Source organism: Phaethon aethereus (genome assembly GCF_964289735.1).
Source record: "Phaethon aethereus genome assembly, chromosome: 2".
Classification (NCBI taxonomy): domain Eukaryota; kingdom Metazoa; phylum Chordata; class Aves; order Phaethontiformes; family Phaethontidae; genus Phaethon; species Phaethon aethereus.
In genome coordinates, this window is record NC_138582.1 from 144,652,069 (window position 1) to 144,674,613 (window position 22,545).

The 22,545-nt window shown below is 39.6% G+C and overlaps 1 protein-coding gene across 1 annotated transcript in view; it reads right to left on the reverse strand.

The window, feature by feature from the left end:
- LOC309417453 (putative acyl-CoA dehydrogenase 6) overlaps positions 1-22,545 on the reverse strand; it is a gene marked incomplete at both ends in the record, with an annotated part of 85,215 nt that overhangs the window by 25,242 nt on the left and 37,428 nt on the right. Inside the window, one exon of the mRNA XM_082014958.1 lies at positions 5,677-5,806. Within this exon, the coding sequence (XP_081871084.1) occupies positions 5,677-5,806 (130 nt within the window). The remainder of the gene's footprint in view (positions 1-5,676; positions 5,807-22,545) is intronic.

Consider the following 22,545-nt stretch of genomic DNA (forward strand, 5'->3'; position numbering starts at 1 on the left):
ATATCTTTGTTTAAGTTCCAAAAAACAGTTCAGCTCTTCCCAAAAATGAGGCTATAGAAGAGTTATTTTGCAATTAAAAAGAAAAGTCTGGCAACACTATCTTCAGAAGACCATGGGTGTCTATGCCTTGCAGGAAGGACATGCAGCTCAGCAAGCAGCTAGCTATTGTGCTAGAAATACGGTGTTTCTGTAAATTCTACCCATCTTAAACACATTCCAGAAAAATCTCAGATTTCCATAAGTGCAATACCCACTTCTTTCCAGTTTAAGAGCTCCAGAATTAGAAAACTCTGTTTGCAATGAGCTCTGGCTCAAGACAGACCAGACTATGCCTGCTTTCTGGGCCGGGGCCATACCCTAGAGCATATTTTCCCATGTGATTAACTGTGCAGCCTTACCATCATTCCAAAATATATTTTCATGCATGTGTGTATGTATACACATATGCACACGCACACACACGAGTCTACCGTCAATAAACCAGAGCTCCTTGTTGAGGCTGGGTAACCCAGAAGTCCCAATGGTGAGATTCTGACACATTAAGAGTTGCATGAAAGTGGTCCATCCTTTCTTGCTCCACACTTTATAAGTAACATTGGTGGAATGTCATGAACACAAAAATTACAATGGTAAACAATCTTGTAAATGATGGGTAAAAGGAAAATAAAACCATGGTGAAATACAGATGTAAGAACACTTCCTCGATCCACATAGTTCTGTTTATGTGCTCTGGCGATTAGAAATTTGAAGTCACCTTTATTCATCTCAAATATATGTAAAAATCTGATTTCTGACAGGTTAGATTGCTACATTGAATGAAAATATGTCTAGCACACATCACTATTCTGATTTAATTGGGCTGATAATCATCTTGTTAGAAACACAGATTTTATTCACTTTTGTTTCCTCTGCTTCTGGGGAAAAAAGCTGAGCTGAAGTGAATTAATGAAATTAGTATGGAAAGTTCTGAGGTCGAACTGACAGATACGCTAGTATGATACACTACTAAGTGTAAATTGAAATTCTGAATATGAACAGCTGCTGACAGTTCTACCATGGTTCTCAGCATTTGATCAACTCAAGCTTTTTTTGCAGTGGAGCAAAAAAGTACACATTCAAGTACTATTCACCACCAAAGCAAAAATAAAGCAGAAAAAAAGAAAAAGAAAAAAAGATAAGTTTTCAGATGATCTTTATTCTACAGTATCTCACTCAAAGATGACACAATAGTTTACTCATGGACTTCCTAGGAATATAGAGACTTCCTTTAGGCAAAGAGAGTAACTGACCTACTGTCATTTTCCTTCTTACATATTAGCAAGAGGTGAATTTCTCCCAGTTCTCTTTCTGTTCTGCTCCTAGACTCAAACTATTAATAATACAGTAGCCACGTGCCACCCTTTTGCTTCAGTGCAGTCCTGCACAGGCATCCTACCATCTGATGTCCAGATCCAGCTTAGCAGTATCCCTTGGAGCACTTCAAGATACAGGAAAAGAAGCAAGAAAGAACAAAAGGGAAGAGATGCTCTTTACAGGCACAGAAAGGGTTAGAAATGCATGGTGAACAGCAGCAAGCACCCTTGGGCAGCATGGAAGCCTCATTATGTTCAGTAATTTACATAACCTGCATTTAAAAGAATCCACACTGCAATCAGCTTTCTCTCGAGTCCCTATTGCAGTCAGATAGGAAGACATGCTAGTTTAAAAAAATCCACATTTAGAAACTTTACCTTACTTTTTGTGAAAGGCAGCATAAGAAAAAAACAGTAAGAAAAGTGCTCTGGCTCCCAGTTTTTATCAAGCCTTTAAGCTTCAGTTATTTGAAGACTTTATGAAATAAATTGCTCAGTTTGAGCTACTGCTACGTTCTGGAAAGAATACAGATGAGAAACCTGTATGAGACTACTTGATGGGTATGACTACCTCATACAGATGAGACAACCTGAAGGGTTTTGATTAAGAATGATTATGTCAATCTTCTATCTATTTAGGAATGCATTTTGCACTAAAATGCAAGTATTGTAAAATACGAGTCACGTATCACGATCTTCAGATCATGCAGTTTTTAAGAGCTGCTCACATGGCTGGTGTCCTGCTGCTACCACACCAGCTCTGGAGACCTCAAGGCTGCCCACCAGGCAACCTGCCACCGTAGCATGGCCAGGCTGTGACCAGGAGCTGGAGAAACCTCAGAGATTTAGGAACAGTGTGAAGTTGTTTTGAGGAAAGCTAGGTCAGAAGCAGCTGCTTGACTTCATCTTGCCCCACCATATTGCTCTGGACAGGTTAGACCAGGTATTCGAAACCACAAAGCAGCACAACTGGATATGGATGCAACGTCACTAGCCATCACGACAGCAATGCTTAATGATACTTTTTTTTTAATGATATGTTGAAAGCTGCACCTGTAACAGCCTCTGCTCTGGCTCAGGGCAAGACCTGGCCTACCTTACGCGTGCTATACAAATTAAGTACCGAGAGAGCGAGACAAGCACAAAACCAAGTTTCCCTTACGCTACGCCAGTGGGAAAGCCACTCAGCTCTTGAATGATCTCTTCTGATTTTCACCCTTCTCCCAGCTAATCAAGTGGATGATCCTGCTTTTCAAAAGTGCTGTTCTGACTGTCAGCTGCAGCTTCTCCCCTTTACAGCAAACAGGTAAAGAGGCAATAACTTTTTTGACATTAATTCTCAGATATGCTGCTGTTCAGGGTGGAGAATGAATCAGTGATGAGGAAGCTGATGAAATGGAAAAACACTCTCTTCCCACCAAATAATCATCATTATCCTTACTGTTTTTCTATAAATAATAGAGGAAAAAATAATAAAGGAAAGTTTACTGCCTACTGCCAAGATAAAGGAGCTCTACACTGATCTGGGACCACTATGGATGTGTCACCCTATAGGTTTACAAGCCCAGGGAAATGTATCTCATTCACTGCCTCAGCTGAGAGCTGCTGTCTCTACTTGTAAGCATGAAAGCAAGTGAAGTAGTGTTACCTGAATGCATTTGAAAGACCTGACAGAGAGTTATGTTCAGAACCAGGCACATCAAAGGTCAGATCACTGACAAAACATTTCACATTTAGTTCACAAATTTAGAAAGTGCTACCGCTTCACTTCGAGGAATCTGGGGGGAAAAAAATGGAGCAGTCTGGGCATCCTCAAGTGGTAAAAACCCATTTTCTCCTATATTTGTCTGCACAACAGAAATGCATATAAATCAGTATCTGCAGGCTTGCTTCCAAGTAGGACCATAAATTTAACTTTCTGAAGGTTGTCAGAAAAAATCGTAGAGAATGAAGAGGAAAGTGGCAGGAACAGTGAACAGGCAAACAGATACAGGTAACATTTTCAAATTTTCTATGCTCTCTGTAGTTTATGTAATTAAATCTGTTACTACAATGTACTTCCCATTTAACTGAGTATCTCAAAGACCTTCACAAACTAAGCTTTGCAACAGCCTCTCACTGAAGCAAGAAATGCATGCAAGTTGCAGAAACAGCATTAGGAGGGATCCTGACTCTAGATATTTTCACAGAATCACACAGAATCCAGGCTGGAAAAGACCTTTAAGATCATGAAGTCCAACCGTTAACGCAACACCACCAAGCCCACTAAATTTTAAGACTTTATTTTTCAAAAGTATGAAAATGTAAAAAGCTCTGTGTGTGTGCACGTGCCTCTGTGCATCCACCTGTTCAAACTACCGTGCTGTCTACATCTCTAATTGAGGGAACACCTCTAATTTATAGCATCAGAGCATCTTCATGACGTATCACAGGCAGAGTTTGTTTGCAGGTGCACTCAGTACATGCTTGATGAATGCTGAATAAAGCCCAAAGTCAGGAAAGCCAAGAAAGGGCTCCAGACTTCCTTTTAAAAGTTTTTTAGGGGATGATGGTTGATTCCCATACTACTGTCTACTGTGTGCATTGCTGAGGCATCATGTGTAACAATGCATAGTTAAGACGCAAAATTTGGATTCTCTCTTTGAACTTGTTTAGGATCACCACAGTACACAGACAGCTTTTAGGTTGTGAATGGAACTTGAATCCATGACCCAGGACAAGCAGTTGGCCCTCTCACTATACTGCATAAAATAAAGCTGCACGCGCACAAAATTTCCTCTAGCAACCAGCTTTCTCTTTTCATTACCAAGTTTAATTTTACATCTTTTAAGAGTGGGACACTGTACTGTGTAACTAGTGAGTGGAATTGACTTAACAGTGGAGGAAAAGTTCATTAAAACAGATGCAAATTCAATTACAGATTTCATCATGTTAATGACATTTTCACATTTACTTTCTAAGAACATCCACTTCAGGATGTCACTAAAACAAATTTGTGTAGCCTCACTGCTTTACTACAGCAGAACAGAGTAACAGAAGATAAAAAACCTGCAATAGAACAAAATCCCATCTTCTTTTCCCCACAGATTTTTTTAAACCCTTGGGAATAAAAGGTTATCATGAGGGTAAGGTACTGTTCTCTGGCATCTTTTAAAATACTAGTTTTATTCTCAGTTGGACCACAAGTCACTGCTGCAACAGACATACTGAACTCCACGCTTTCAGAAAGTTTTTGGTGTATTACACAAAGGAGAAGAAAACTTCTAGAAAGATTTCCCATGGCTGAGACCTCCGAAGTCACACATACCTAACAGAAGGACAAATGACTGTCAAAGAAACAGAGCCTACATTCCGGACTCTACGGTGGATTTACAGGCATTTTCATTCAGAATGGGAAAAAAAAAACCCAAAACCATCAACAAACAACCCAACCCTAAAATGCTCTTCTGTGCAAAAATTCCCCTCTTGTATACCTGTTTTGTGCAGATAAATTCCTGAATTCATCATCATTACTTGAATTTAATCCCCACCACCACCTTCCAGAATCTTAGGTGTATCCATATTCCAGGGCAAAACTGCTGGACCAGCCTGTCACCTCCCTCTAGTTTTGCAAACTGCTGTTCTCATGCAGAACATCCATGAAACTACTACATGAAAAAGAAGTTGGTAACTGCCACTTTTATTGAGGGAGGGAAAAAACACAAAACAAAACAGATTCAGAAAGTGCAGGAGCCTGAATGATAGCAAGTGATAAAGGGGAACACTGAAACAAGCAGATGAGAAAAAGAAAATTAAGTAATTGCCTGGAATGGGTGTATTTTGGAAGCATGATACATGTGCTACAACTGTAGGACTTACACCAATATTGACCATTATTTCTGTAAAGTCACAGTCAGCGAGGAGCGCCTTGTAAAGCTGGAAAAAAGCAAGTAAATTATAAAATAGAATTAGACCGATCCGAATCATTACAACTAAATGCATCCTTAGTGTGACTGCATTGGGATATCTGGCTAAGAAAAAACACAAACACGAATAGGGGATCCTAGAATTAAAATTGTTTTACTGGCTGTGGCACCAAGGTTCTGTGTTTGTAAATGTATTATCTACTACTAAACATGACCTATGTTTTAAAAGATAATATTCTAACATTAAAAAAAAATATGTATTTTCTCCCCTAAACCAAACTGTCTGAGAGAGGTAGACAGTAGGTTCCTTCCTCAAGCATTACTGAAGAGCAACTAGACAGCAAATCTGTACAGTAATGTTTTTTTCTACTCTTATAAAGATTGGAGGTTAGGCCTAAACCAAACTTTCTGAAAATTACCTTGTAAGAGCAGGAGTAGCCATGCCAGCTTGCACTCCAATAGCCATAGGAATACCTCCACAGCGGATATTTCCCAGCTCTTCTGCCACTGCAACGTTATATGAGAAGTCCAAGCCCATGCCGCCATATTCTGAGGAAAAAAGAAATTTGTGTTCTAGACTAGCACAAGCAACAAAAGAAAAAAAAAAATATTGCTACTGCAAGGACTTGCCAACTGCAATTTCACTGCTAATCTTTAAATAATGGACAATTACCAGCTTTCCTTTCAGAAAAGTGATGCCGCACTATTCTTTACAAAACTGGAATTTAAAATTACACCTGCTCTAATTACCCGTTTGCACACCAGGTCACCTCTGAATATCCTAAGTAGCATCATTACTTTTACTGGAAACAGCAGGAAAAAGTGATGTGCTGCTGAAAATGACATCAGAAGGCAAAATTATTCTTTCTAACAGCAAGGTCACGTGAACAAATCACCACAAGGTAAGAAGTGCTTTTATTTCCCCACGCTAACGCCTGACACCCGCTCTCACCCCCCAAGGCACTCAGGCGGAGCTCACCTTCCTCGTGCGCAGCAGTCAAGTCAGCACAGAGCAAGACCACGTGCAGGTCGTGTCCCCGTGTTAAGTTACCGCCGTAGCTCAAAATCCACGTTAGACACAAGTACAATAGCGAACACCCTTATTTCATACCCTGGCACCTGGTCGGTGCAGTCATTACAGCATTTTTCATTAGCAGGAGGCTGACGACCCAGGGCACTGGCGAGGCACCAGCACGGGCTGTTCCTCCTCCCCACATTCCAATCTACAAATTCAGTTAAAGGGGATATTATTCTTCACCTCCTTCCCGTGCCCAGCGCTGATAAACCCACCACGTAGAGGAACACAGAAAAGGGCTACACTGCTATGATGGATGAGGCAATTTTTAGCTGTATTAAATAGTTTATAGTCCAAAGGAAATATGGGGAGAAAGAGAAGGTTACTGCTTGATGTCATTAGTTGACTGAGAAGCTTTGATTAGATAACATTTTCCTCCTCTTTTTTTTTTTAACTCATTTGAAAACCAACTAAGAACTTTTCAAATAAATAGATACAATCCCCCACCCCTCACACACACAATAAGGGGCAGACGACCCTCTTCCATTTTCACCTGCTGACATCAAACACCGTCTGAGCTCACCCCTCTACTGACCTGCTTTGAAATTTTCAAAACACACCGTTAATTAAAAATCAAAACACCACAGTGCATATAAACACAGGGCTTTGTGTGCTGTCATCTGTTTCCTATAATCACAGAAACTATCTCTGTGCATCCTTTTTCTGCAGAAAGGAAAACACAAATGGAAAAGGCTAAGCGTGAAGCTCCGCTTTCAAATAACATTTCTTCTTAGTTCATCCTAAATAGTCTGGATTGTCAGAATTAAAGAAATTATTACTTTTCCAAACTTTTACCTGAAAATAAAGAATGTTTCTTAAAAATATACACAAAATTAAAATTCTTATTGGGAGCTTAAGCAGTACAGTGAAACAACAGTAATACGGGAATGCGTTTAGCATAATATATAATCCAATTCTCTCGCCTTTACGAAGCCCCCATCCAATAAATAAATGCTCTGAGGAACAGCAAGGTATGTATGTGCATGCAAAGGCAAGGCTATTTAAAGATGTGTGGTATGAGTTTTTGCTAATTTTGTATGAATCTATAGCAGAGTTATAATAGATAACCTCAGTTTTGGCACCACAAAGTGCTTTCCAATGCCCCTCAAACCCATCCCCTTGCAGCGCTCAGGGTGGGCAGGGAGGGAGAGGACTCAGAAATGAAGGACCGAAGTTGAGCCTGGGAAGAAGGAAAAATGCGTTGTTTTAATTTGCCTTTGTTTCTCACTACACAAATCTATTTTATTTGGCAGCAAATTAAATTAATTTTCCCAACGCTAAGTCTGCTTTGCCCATGACGGTAACTGGTGAGCAATCTCCCTGACTTTATCCCGACAGCCGAGCCTTGCCGTCGTATTTTCTCCCTTATCCTGTTGAGGAGAGGGAGTTTGCGAGCGGCTGTGTGGGTGTCTGGCTGCTGGCCAAGGCGAACCCACCACACCACGGTCAGTATATTAACCTATTTTTCTTTAAAATTGGCTCTGTGATTTTCTACTAATCACCACCACGTTTTTTTTTGAGCAGGGATCTCCTTATTTTATATACACCGGCTTATTTCTACATGTTAAGTTTGTAACACTGCCAGTGGAGTGGCAGTCCAAGAGAAAACAGCAAGTTTTAACAAACATCGTTTCTAAAAGATGCAGATTATGTTCTACTAAATCTGGTAGTTTAGGGTATCAGGATTTTTATGTATGAATATAGGCCAACAGCAAAGATGATGCCGAAAAATATGAATAAAACAGCAAGACTATCTGATCTGCTGCTGCAACATGTCAAAACAGAAACGTTGCTGAGAAGGTCGGTTGGGAAAACAAAGGCAAAGAATGTCTACGGAAAAGGACTTCTAAAGGCAAAGGAGAAGCTGAGGTCCTCCATAAATTAGTTTCATTTTTGTGAAGACCAACACACATTTCTTGTCACTTGTTCAGCTACCAGCTCCCTGTTCAAATATGACTCTCTTCAACCATGAGACAGGCTTGAAGTCTCTAGTCCAAACTTTGTGAGAGTTCAGAAGTGTCTCTGTTTGGAATTTGCTTCCCAACCCCATCTAGTAGTTGTCAGTGGGAATTATAGATCCTTTTCCCCACAGATGATGTAAGTGAGTTGAAGCAAGGAGAAACTCTGAAGCGTGTTTTAAGAATGTGAGTGAGCCTGGAAAAAAAAGAATGATGAAAACACAATACAGCCGTATGGGTAACTCAATCTTAAATGCTTATATAATTTATCTTGTTTGTTTACATAGCTTCCAAAGATCACATAAAGTGTATCTACACCAAAGGAAATCACAAAGTATTATTTCTACTATTGGCACCTAACTCAGTGCAAGAAAAAACAAACATGTGCTCTTACTTCTAGTGACTAGAAAGACAAATAAAACATGAAACAACTCCCATTTTGAAGACAGGTCTGAGAGACTCTGACATCTGACACTAGGATGACAGAGCTAATTGCCAGTTTTCATCATAGCCTACAATTTTATATCACCAGAAGCAAAATTTAAGTGTTCAAACCTTACTCACTTGTCATAAATATAGTTCAAGAATTTCAACTCCAGAGGACTACAAAGAACCACGAAGTTACATAATTGCAAATGTCATCAGGTAGGACAGTACAGAAATCCTACCGTAATTCCTTTCCGCTTCTTTATATAAAAGGAATTTGAAGAATTACCAAAGGTGTACTTTCCATGTTGTGCAATTTCCCACGAACCCATTCTGAAAAGTTGAGGCTGATCAAGCTCAGAAAACACCTCCTGCCTTCTTGGTTACTTGCTTCTTGCTGGGTGCAGTGGAAAAAACTCCCGTTTCGTGTAACAGAAACAGTGTAAGTCCACTTTAGCCTTGTTGAGATGAACAGATACGTATTTTTTGGCTATTTCCCCTGGATCAATTCACACACACACACACAAAAAACCCCCAGAAAATCCAAAAAGAAACAGATAAACCCTTGTACCGGATGTAAGGTTCCCCTTAACAGGTTACCTTAGTCAGATGGATCAAACTCCCTCAGTTTGACTGAACATTTGTCCCAAACCAGGAAAATTATAGTGCTTTATACTTTTGTTTGGTTGATCCTAGAAAGATCACGACCACATACAGTACTTGATCTCTCACAGATCAGCGAAAAAATCCAAGGCAGATAAGGACCTCTTCTGCTAACCAAAATTCTACTTGTAACATCACTCTTGTGATCCAGTATTCTTTGGAAAAGGAAAAATATGGACTGGCTGCTCATTCCTTTTCAGACACATACAGTTAGCAGCACAAGTACAATCCCTGAGCAATTAACAGTGCAAACTGTGTGTTCCTGCAATACTCATTGCTATAGGAGTCATCATGGTTGCCACTTCAGAAACTAAATTTACTGAGATGAGTAAGGTGATCAGATCTGTCTAGCATCATTTTAGATTAAGATAGAGCTACACTGGAAAATACAGAAGAAACTTTCCCCACAGTATAAGGATAAAAAAACCCTATAAAAACAACACAAAATGCCCAGTAGGAACTTGGCAGTGTCTGCCACTGAGCAGCTAAACGCAACACACAGAGCTGGCCCTAGCTGCGGGCACCATGGACACCTTTGAAGAGGGTTCAAAGCTGTATAGGACACTGCTTTGGAAAGCCAGAAAAGTATATTCTACATCACTAGTTGGCAACAGCTGCCCTTGCTACGCTCTGACTTCCAAAAACCTCCCTCACAAATTTGTAAGTTTTCTTTTATTTCCTAAATGGTTATGCAGTGTCACCAAGTGCCGTCTGAGTCAGCAATTACATCTGCATAAATCTTCAAACTCAGAAGGATATCAGACCTCCTCAAAGAAATCACACAAAGCCCCAAAACTGTACACAAACAATGTTACAGGGAAGGAAAAGCTAAGCGGCACAGTACAGTAGAATAAAATGTCCACATGGCAACACAAGAAACTTTAACAGTGTAAAAAGACGCAGTAGCCAAAAAAAAAAAAGAAAAAAGAAAATCCAAGATTGCACGCAGTCTCAAGGACCAGCTATTGCATCAGCTCCAACACAGAATAAAACTTTATGCAACCACTGGTCACAGATTGCTCAGTCATCTTCTGCCTGCTTTTAAATAGAGCTTATTTTTCCCCCTCAGCTCTGATCTAGTATCAATTCCACAGAAGCCTAGTTAAGCCATCCTACAATTTTATTTAAGGTTAAAATGTACAGTTCGCAATTATTGTACTTTTGAAAATGTCAAACTAAATGCCATAGCATGAAGAAAACAAGAAAAAAACACATGGAAAAATGAAGTCAAGAAGTGTATCATAAGCTGAGTATCACTCCTCCCGAGCTTCAGTGGTAAAGGCATGCTACTTCTCATAGGGTTTCAACCCATAGCCTAGGTTTCAAGAATATCACCTCTGCAACCTCCCTGCTTGTTGAGGTCAGTCAATCAGCAACAACTGTCAACCTCCTTATATACACTGAACATATACATTCCTACAACCTGTTGCACATTCACCTGGTTTAAGCTTTTTTTTTTTTTTTTTATGCTCAGTTTAATTCTATGAGTCAGCCCTATCCAGCAAGGAATACTGCTTCTCTCCAGCTTGAAGGTTGCCACCCTTCTGACGAACAGCCCGACATTGCACCAACATCCTTTGACACGGTGCGTGTCCACTGCAGTCCTACTGACACCACTGTGAATCAGCCCTCAGAGGCACCAGAATCTGCCTTCAGGCTCGATGTCAGCCCCACGTAAAATGTGCTCTTCCTCCTAAGAAAACGACTGCACAGCTCCGCAGCTAGCTTCTTTTTAAACATGTTCATTCATTTTGAACAAGTAATAAATCAATTTGTCTCACACCTGTACAAGGATGAAGCGGGTACACCACCTTTTTGTGCTGCTGGCGCTCCTGTTCAGGACTCTTCCCCTCATGTGAACTAACACAAACTACTGCAAAAAGTTCATGCTACTCTGCAGCACGGCAAATTTTCCTCCAACAGGATCTGAAGTATGAATGCACATATAGATATTATAAGGAATCGACAGTAATGTACAGACATTCAACATCCCACAGGTGAACAGGGAAAGAAAATGGGAATAGACTTATCAATAGGTTACAGACAGAGAGAGCCCAGAGAACATTCTCCAGTTTCAGCAGAACAGAGAGAAAAGATGAGTAACAAGATTGAATGAAGTATGCACATTTGTAAGGATTTTTTAAAAGCTGGATAAAAGAGGGTCAACATCTGAAATCAGAAGAAATTGTACTTGGTTTTGTGCAAACCCTATGAGCAAAAAGCAGACTAATTACTTTCATTTCCTAAAAGCATCAGAATACAGAGTCAATATTCAAAAGATCCAGAGCTCATTCTGGCTCTTCCGAATTCCACGTAAATAATTAAACTGATTCAGGGATTAAATAGATTTATTACATTTGCTACTTACTAAAATTTCTGTGCTAAGATTTAATACAAAGGCTGACTATCAGCTGAAAGCTGTGTTTAATTTTCTTCCCCACAAGATCTTTTATTCCAGTCTAAGCTGATCAATAGCTTGTTGGAAATCCAGATTTGTCTGACATGGAAAACTTTAGCCACATAGCTCAAGATATCACACCCAAAGACATAAATTTTACTAGATCGCAAGTTCCCACATTTACAATCTCCAAATGGAGTTATAAACTGAGAACTGAAATTGCGGGCACGGGGGGAGAAACTTGACAACTGCCAGTTTTGAATAAATTCCAGAAAAAAAATATTTCAGAATGTAAGCAGTGAATAACTAAATGAACTTCAGACATGCTCTGGAGCTAGCCTGGCTAGCACAGGGATTTTAGTCCAGTAGCACCAAACTCGGAACAGAAGCAACCACAGGAGGCTTCCACAGGAATTTCTGATCAGCACAGGCTTACAAATAATTTTCCAGTGGTTGACTCCTTAAGTCCTTGAGAAGCTGGGCCAGATACTGAAAATAACATGCTATGCCAGCCCAGAATACCTACCACATTGCAGATCAACATATTCTTAGCACGGTCACAGCAAGTAAGTTATTGAAGAGACACCTATCAACTAATGCCACAGCTAGAAGCACACCCCTCTGTCGTTAGGTGATTTCCTTGTTTATAAATATTAACAGGCAAAATTCTCTTCAGCTGGCAACGTCCGCATGCAGCCACCATGGGGCAGGGCTGGGGCTGCAGTTCCACAGCTCCTCGGCCCCAGCAACTCCCAAGCCTTCACCCCACGGGACAGCCTGTCGCGCTGCTGGAGCACCTCCAGATGTTTCCGTTCCCCAGTACGGCAGAGACCAAAGGAGAGCATCTTCTGTACTTTGTGACTGTTTGGGAAATCGCACGGGTTTTGAAACTGCTTTGAGTTAGCAGAAGCGAAGCGATAGAAGAGCATCCCTATTTCTGAGCAATAGAGCATGGTTAGCTGTTTAAGACAAAACCCAAATTTTCAGTTTTCCAGAAAAGGTCATGAGTTTGATCACAGACTGGGGGGGAAAAAGTCAAATACAAATGCAAAAATCTTAATATTTTTATGAAATGAAATTGCATTCTTTTGTCACTCCCCCCTCCCAAAAAAAGACATACAAAGGAAATTTCACAAGAAAAAACACTTCTGGAATGAAAATGGAAAATTTTTCACAGTGTCAAAACAATACATTTCCCCTTATTTTTCTCCAACAAAATAGACATTTCAGTAAAACTGACATGTTCCCATGCTTGCTCTATTCTTGGTAATTTTAATGGAAAGAACATTTCATTGACAACTTTTATTTGGTTTAAGTGTGGACAAACACTTTAAGCACTACCCCAGGACTAAAAATAGCAGGTTTAGTTCTCATTTTTGCCTATGATTTTGTGTGCACCCTTGCCCTTAAGATTTGTCAGCCATACCATATCATAAAACATATTCCCCCTCTCTGTTTGTAAAAGAACAGAACAGGATTCTAATCTGAACTGCAATCTCCAATGTGAAATATGCCACATTACTATTTCTATTTACATTGAAGTTGGAGGGCATGCCCAATATGTGGTGCTGGCCACAAATGAAAGGCTTTTTGGCAAAGCATGCTGGAAATCAAATTCCCCATTCAAGATTGTTTTCTTCACAAGAACCTTCAACTCAAAATATTACATTATTTCTATGAGTGTTTCACCATCCTGTGCTACACTCACAAGAAATCATCACTGATCAGGATTATCTGTTTCTTCTTATCGATTTCGTTCTGAAACAGTAACAAATCAGCATTCAAAAGCATAAAAAGCAAGTTATTCCAAGGAGGAATGACAGCACCTGGCTGCAGAGCAGACAAAATTATAATATACTTTACTACTAAAAAACACATCAAACTGCCTAATACACAATTATCTGACTGACACAATGAGGTCTGTAACATACACAGAGAATAACCTAGGGCAGAAGAGAACTTTTATAAGTAGCTATACAACAAATTGTATCTCAAATTCTTGTTCTTAAAATATCACGCTAGAGTTACATAGCAATAAATGTATTATTCAGGAAAAGTATACCTTGAATATGTGGTCACATAGTAAATCTGCAAAGGAATTACGTTTTATTGTGTATGCTGAAAAATTCTGAAAGGGAAAGTATATTAAATCAACACATATATTGTGTTGTATATATTCATACTTATAGGATGGTTCCAAAATTGAGATTTAAATATTCATATTTGAAAATAAAAGCAGCAAAGCAAATTTATATTGGGGGGGGGGAATCCTTCTTCCTAGAAATTAATGAATTATTCCAGGAGATATTTGAGAAATAATCTTAGAAGTATTGCCAAATACCTGAGTTGTTATCTTCATGGCTCAATAATCTAGCTAATACCATACCTTCCTTTCAAATCAAAAGAAAAATACCAGTGAGGCTGGAGTCCTCTCCACCTTCCACCTCCCAAGGAGACAAATGTTCCAGAATTACGGTGCTTCCCCCATCCCTCTACCACAAATCTACAAGTAGATGGAAAGTGGGGCGGAAGGGGGAGGAAAAGGTAGCTTCTTCATAAAGGAAAAAGCATATGTCAAAACTATGTATTATTACTATTTTTTTAAGTTGGTTTTGTACCATGCACTTTCCCTTAGATCCGTCTAATTGCAAACAATTTTAAAAACATGGTAGGCTTGGCAACCATCCATCAGGTATCGGAGGGTTATTATACTGGTGTATGTACTGTTTCTAAATGAGTAACTGAAACATCTGACACAAAAAAGAAAATCCCAGTCAATTTTTTGGTACGTAGGTGTAAGAATCTCCAGAAACAGAACACACAGTTATAAATTTCTGTTAATATATTAAGGCTTTTTGGCGTGTGTGCTGAGAGTTACATTCCTTTGCACCTCGTAAGAGGCACTATTTTATTAACACATCCAATAGTCACAAAAATATTTGCCTGATTTTCAGGTGACCCCATCCATCCAGCTGTAACACAACAGGGCTTCTGTGGCCATGAGACGCTGCTGAGTAGCACAGGGCTGTGGGAAAGGGAACTGAAGAGGATTTTATTACCATAGGCTACCTGCTATCATGGTCAGATGGCTCACTGTATAGCCACTCTAAGGTTGCTGAAGCATCCTTTGTTTTCCCGTGGTCTCCTGGACACTATTTCTGTTCAGAGAGGTAAATATTTTCTACCACCTCCTGGGTATTCTTAAGCCACATCTCCAAAATGCTGGCTTATCAGCTTTCCAGTATTTCAGAGACACCCTGAAGAGGTGCTGGGCTGAACTTGTTTGCTCATTTATGGGCAGTGCGTGACACGGGAGGTGGTTGGGCATGCAGGGATCGCCCTGACGAACCACACAAGGAGCCCATTGCTGCTGGACCTTTAGAGTTCACCTGCAGCTGAGATGCTGCAGGCTTTCCACATCGCTCAGCAGAGGCAGCAGACGTGCAGATGTCTGTCCTGGAACGGCTCCAGCTTAAAGATGCATTTCCAGTACAAAGCTTGTATTTCACACCGATGGGAAAGCGTAGCACGTTCAACATCTCTGCATACTCTTAGACTGGTAAGACACCAATCCAACACCAACTTCAGACTGTCTTCATAAACTGCCCAAGAGCCAGCTCAGTTGTTCAAGTTTGTGAAACAGCTTTTTCAGCAACGTTACTATGATCAAAGTCCAGAGGTAGATGCAGAGGAAGCAAAGTGATATATAAGCAGCCACAGATTTTAATCAGTGAAGCTTCTGCAATGTTTCACATGGAATTATAATAAATGTATTAAAACTCATAAACTTGACAATGTTGAGCATACTCCACATCCTTTCAGTGCTGCATTATCATCATGTTTTCTCTCCTTCTTTTACGGACTACAACTATTTGCTAACTCATTATGCTTAATGAAAATCCAGTTTATAACATCTTTCAGCATTAGGTAGTCCCAAAATGAGCTATACTGGCAACTCCAAATTAACATTGAGCAAAGCAGCAGTGACTGTGCCTCCTTTCTCGCAACTACATCATTATACTGAACCATAAAGAATGAGAAAGTCCACACCAAAAGTCATCAATTTATGCTCAGCTCTCACTCTGTGTTTAAAATAGTTGAGGAAAGAACAAAAACATTGTTCATTGAAAACTGAATGGCCTCAAAAAGGGAAAAAAAAGTGAGATAGAAAAACTTATCTGGAAAAGATCACAGCATCTCCTAGGCTACAGCCTCACCACTTCAAGTCAAGGGACATAAAAAAAGTCAAACATGAATTAATGCAGATCTTCCTCATCGAAAAAAATCCCAACAACGAGAAACAAAGGAAAACACTAGCTCATTTATTTTGCTCACGTTTATGCAAACATGGTAACTGTAATGACTGAGCTACAGATTTTCTGTTTTTCTTACAACACCAACTGTTGGTGAAGAGTCTTTTCTTGTTTGAAATCCTTCTCACATTGTGACTGTGGCTAATGCTATTTTCTAAATTTTAGAGTAGCACTGATAAAGTATGGACTAAGCTGAGAGTGATTAATTAAAACAAGACATGAAAAATGCACCAAGTACAAAGTCACCTAAAAATAGCATAATAAAACACAGACCTTAGCAATTACACTTTCAAACCAAACCAGGTCACTATTCTCTACATTTCAAGAAGGTTTACACAAAAGAATCAGATACATTTCCTTGTTGTACAGATTCTTCTTATTTCTTAGAAGGTAATGACATAAAGAGAAAAAAAAAAAAACACAAAAGAAACCCAAACCTATTACCATTTTAGGGAAATTCCTGTGTTTGTGAGCTCTGCTCCTGCAGACAGAGGTTACCCTGGCTAATGTTTTACCACTAGAAAATGTCTCCCACTTGCAATTTAATTGCAATTCACTCTGCAAGATTTGCCTTGCTCCTGACTTTGTGTTGGAGCTGTTGGTGCTGTTGGAGTCCTGTTTAATCCAGCCCTGCAAATTGAAAAGATGTGTGCAGCCTGTCAGCCTCCAGAAAAATTAGTCTTAAGGCTAAATGACTTTGAGCAAAATAGAAAAAAAAAACCTACCAAACTTTATTATATTGAAATGAAGAGCTTTAAGAAACTGGCTACTCTTATTCAAAGATGAGTATGGATACACCAAACAACTCATCTTGATCAAATTGTTTTTTTCTTGCAGTTGTTTTCCATCTCTCAGTGTGTCCTTCCATGCTGACTTTCCAGACCTAGGATGAGTCTTCAGACAAATCCTGTCCTCTGGTTTGTGTTTACCATCCTGACCTGGGATGAAACTGCTTCCTAATTTCTCCCTCACTGAAAAGTCTTCATCAGTATAAACCCAGCTTTGAGTGCTTGTGCATCACCCAGCCCTGTTCCTTATGCTAATTAAGATTTATCTTCTTTTTTGCCACATTCAGGATGCTTTTGGAATATCCTAGTGAGACAAATGGGTATTGCTAATCTGACTGTTTTGCGGATTACAAACACAGCAAAAATGGGAAAAAACCAAAACAAATTTGTGCAGATTTTACATCTGGATCAGGAGACCTCTTTCTTTCGCTTCCAGCAATGGAAAATTAAAGTAACAAAGTTATATAAAAACTAATCAGATTGGAATTCCATTATCCCTAATGTTCCCCTGTTGACTCATTTTTATTTTTTTTTAATCTGACCTCTAGCTAAGTTTCTCAACTGCGGTCAACAACAGCCACAGTGCTGCGCCCTGCTGATTGCCCTCACCTCCCCACGCTGCCTCGCTGCTGTCCCCATCTCTTGATGGTCAGGCTGCACCCTGGAGATACAGAGTACTTACCTGCTATCAGGTCTTTCCTGCTGAGAAAATGCCACATGAAAGAGAGGGGCCAAACACCCATACCTCTTATCCCTCATTTACCCACTCATCTACCTTCATTTTCTCGTCCTCTTGCATAAGCACATAAGCATTTTCGATGCCTTTAAAATAAATGGCCAGTGAGGCAATAAAGCCACGGTATTATACCACAGACTTTATTTTAAAATGCCTTACTACTTAGTAAAAAGACAAAAAATTATTTCCCTTTAATGATTATGGCAGGCTCCACAAAACTTGTAAAAAGGCATGGAAGAGAATGGCATGGAAGAACAAAGTAGTTTATAAAAAGATGCGTTTAATATTGTGTTGTTTATGGTCTTTATGGCCAAGTGATGCTGCAAGATACCTAACAGAGATATAAATGAGCAAGTCTCTTGATACACAAATTACAGGATTTTGCCACAATCTTGAAGAAGTCAAAAGAGGGGAAAAAAGCCTGAAACTGGGAAGAGTGTAATTAAGGAACACAACAGAGGAGTAATTTCAGGGAAATGCATGGGGGAAGGCAGGCAGACAGATGGGGAGAGTGATGCTCTCCTTTGCACAAAACAAAGGAGAAGGAAGTATAAGAATAAAAGTATTTTATTTTTAAACCTAATTCAATGAAGCAAGGGGTGGAAGGCAATATGATTCCTCACAACCAACTTGGTATGTGCTCCAACTGGAGACTCCTCTTGGTAAAAAGCAAACAGTAAGAGAAGGCTACTTGAGAGGCAGGTGGAGACCCTGAAGAAACACAAGCCAGCTCCACTGCTCAGAGGAACTCAGAGGGAATCCTCAAACACTTGCAGGGCAAGATGCAAGCCAGAGGCCTCCAGAGCAAACCATCCCTCAGGTGAAGTGGCCAGTATCCATTGTCCAGACCAGTGATACGGACACCACTGAGATCTTCTTAGAGTCACAGAATCATTAAGGTTGGAAAAGACCTCTAAGATCAACAAGTCCAACTGTCAGCCCAACACCACCATGCCCACTAAACCATATCCTGAAGTGTCACGTCCATATGTTTTTTGAACACCTCCAGTGATGGTGACTCCACCACCTCCCTGGGCAGCCTGTTCCCGGCTCCACACTCTGGGCTACATGGAGAAAGTAGTGATTGACTTTATGTCATTTCTGGGAGTCTATCATCTGTGGTCCTAACTAACAATCTCTTGGAAATCTGTGCATGCTAGATGGGGCAGACTCTGCCTGTACCTCCTTTTCTCCCTGAAAGGGGCTATCAGACTAAATTCTCTGCTTGCAGTTTTCTATGAATGGGGCAATTGCAGCATGTGCCACTTGAGCACATTTGAGTAGACTGCTTTAAGCTTTTCTATGCGGAGGAAGACACTCAATCAGGCTTAACATCAGGAGGCAATAAGGAAAAACATTGTCTTCCGGTGGAAGCCATCTGTCATGTGTATGTCCAGGCATCAGCCTACCTCGGAGCTTTGCAGCTCATCACTGAGGCTGCTCTCACACAACTTGATGAGAGCCTTTATTAGCCAGAGTACAGCTCCTCCCTGCAGCTTCAGTCCCAAGCTACCTTGCATCCCACCAACCCACATCATGGGAAGAGCCAGGGTGGAGCGGTCAGCACCTTATGTCTAAATATGCTAGTTAAATCCAGAATTTGAAAGAATACAAATCTTTTCTGCATTTCCAGTTTTGCAGCCAGGCATCTAGTTGCATGCTTTAATAGACTGAGCTTTTTGATTGCCATCCCATAACCTTGTCTGGTATAAGGGTGGCCTCCACGGAAAGGCGCAGACACAGGACAAACCTAACCACAGGGTGAGGGCACGCAGCCCTGCAGAGACTGCCACCCCAGACACGGATTTGGGACTTGTACCAGCTGGGATGTTATTTTCCTCACCCCAGTGTGAAGACTGGGTTGAAGATAACAGAGTATCCCTCAGGAAGTATCAACCACTGCTCCTTTTGCAAGGAGAAGTGAGAAGGAGGAGGATTTTTGTCCCATGAAGCAGTAGTGATGGCCGCGCTGGCAGCAGCACTGCTGTTATTTCAGCCTCAGCACAATTCGTCTCTGCCTGTTTCCCCATCCCTCAGCCATACAATAGCAACTGCCTGAACACAACAGAAAGAGTTAGGAAATAACTGGCACTAAAAAGTGGCAGATTCATTTAAATTATACTACAGTATACTTCAGTGGTTACTCTGTCTCCCTGCACAACATAGTGGGTCCCTACTTTTAGTTCTTAGAAAGATATTTTTATTTTTTTATGAACTTACAATATTTACATCAGCTTTCAAAGAATCTTTGCGGCAAGAAGGCATGCTTCTACTTAAAAACTCCCTTTTTCTAATGCTAATAGCTGCACTACATGCTCTTGAATGAGCGTCACTAACCACAAGAGGAAGACTGTCTGAATAATGCAGGATCATACTAGATGTATATGAAAAACCTCCTGTCCCATCCAAACTCTATATAGGTAGTTTCAGATCTGTCTAATACCTTACTTTGGTCTTCTAGATGACAAAATAGCAGAAGACATGAACAAAATCACACCAGTTTTGGTGGTTTGTTCCACGAAATTTACTTTAAAGGTCTTTCCATCGCATATGCTTTCTAACTTCAGCATGACTTAGCAAGCTGTCTACAGGGAGTAACAGGAAAACTAAAGACTGACGCTTTTTGGTTTTATCTTTTTCTGTTTACAGATGCGATTATTTCCTCATTAGTTTCATGATAAATGACTCCACATTTTTCACTACTTTCAATGGTACTGTGAGATAGGTTTCTTTTCACAGAAACAGAACAAAACTTTCAAAAAAATAAAAAATAAATTTAAAAAAATTCACAAGAGAATCCACTACTGAGAATTATATATGTGATTGAAATGTTCATAGCAAATGATTTGCAGTCAGAAATGGATGGTCTTTCTGCCGGTTTGCTAATAGAAAACAAACTTATGAACATGTGTTTTAATAAAGAGTTTCTTTGAACAAATTTATGAAGATTCTGAAGATAAACTGGCTGTTGTCAACACCAACCTGATTCCCTTTTCATTATTCATACTGCAACACTGTTCACTGAAAAGAGACTTATTTGTATCTGTATTTTTTCTATGAAGAAAGATGCTCCAATTGTTGATTAAACAAGACAGACTTGAGGACATGAGAAATAAAGCCAAGTAACGCTACAGAGATATTAAGTGTAAAAGGATATAAATAAAAGAAAATTCATTTATTGAATTCGTACTTCTATATTTCATATGTAATTATTAATACTGACCATAAGACCTCCTCTGTTTTTACCTTGACTTACTGAAAACAGTAAATTAAAATCTGATGTTTTTTAAAGCATATATAGACATATGCAGTATCTTCACTGCTTTCCTTTGTTTTGTTGGGTTTTTTCCCCCCCTCCTTCAGGGACATAATTTTCTACAGTAAATATTCGAGCCTACCAACAAGAAGTTTGCTGTCCTCATTAACTTTTTGTGTTCATCTTGGAAGTAATCTACAGCGATCCATAGGCCACAGACTGAAATCTACTTCTCTTAATTTATCCACAAGTACTGGATTTGACCAGTTGATTACTGCATGGAACTTCAATACCCATATTAAGCCTGAAGTCAGATGACATGCTCAAGCAGTCCTCTGCTTGCCACTAAATCTGAATTAAAGAATCAAAGAAATTAAAGAATTCCATGAGTTCCAGAAGAGTGAGTCCCAGCTGCATATCTTCCCCTGCCCATTTAATACAGCTGGTATCTCTCCAGCAGTAAGGTTTCCAACTTTTGGTGATAAGTGATAATCTCACTGTTTTATTTGCTGGCAGTTTTTCAGGCTATATTTCTCCTTTTGTTCCACTGTCATAAGCAGCTCCTCCTTTCCTTGTTTATGCCTGACACATACATTGTAATCACACGCCTTTAATCAGTCCCTAGCTCAACCACTGAGCTCGCTCTTTGCTCCTACAAATCAATCCTTTGAGCTTTACTCATTTCTTCCCTGAACTCATTAGTTTGCCAAAAACTTTCAAGCCAAAACATGCCCAGCTAAGAACTCCCATTTCAAATCTGTCTCAGTGTTGGTAAAATATGCAGTTAATTTTGTGTTTGGACAAAAAGTTGTAGATGAAAATTTGCTGAAACACAGGAAATGTTGATTCCTTCTTTTTTAAGCTTTCACTAATAATTACGTTGATGACCTTCGCAACATGTGTGCAACAGATGCAGAAAGCAGCCTTGTAGCAAAGAAAAAAAAAGAAATCAACTTCTTAAAATAAAGAGGAGATCAAATTCTGCTCGCACTTACATAAAGGATAACTGCAAACTTCTGACAGCCAAAGCAGTCCAGCACCAGCAAAGTTATCCCAACAGTCAAACATGAACAGCTTTCAAAAATGTCTCTCTTGCTGATGGAAAAAATGTTTTATACAAAAAGTTTGAAATCAAGATCACAGATTAAATAAGACTATATATATATAAATATATATATAATTGGAAAAAAAAATATAAAAACTTGTCTCTGGCAGCATGTAAAAAAATAAAGTTGTTTTTCAGAATTTTTTATTTGGGAAGAACAAAGCCAGTACAAGGAATTAAGCTGACTGAGTTGAAAACAGATACAAGTTCTTTTTATTGTCACTAGACATGGCTCATGCCAGGAAAAGGGCTCCCTTGTTTTTAAGCTCTTAATCAAACAACAGCTTCCCTAGTCAATAACGTATACTGCATTAACCATAGGTAATCGACTAAAAGCCACCTCACTGAAGAATATCCTTAGTTGTTATTTAGGATTCAGAGCAGCTGATGCATGGAGATCCAATAACCAAATTTACTGCAAGTAAGCAATCTTAGTGTTCCTTTTTCTAAATATGAAGAGTGACAGAAACTGCAGTAGGAAACTTCCTACTACAGACTCAAGTTGTTCAGCCTCCAGCTCCTCCAAGAAACATGAAAATAGCTACTCTTGATCTCCTACATATTTCAGGA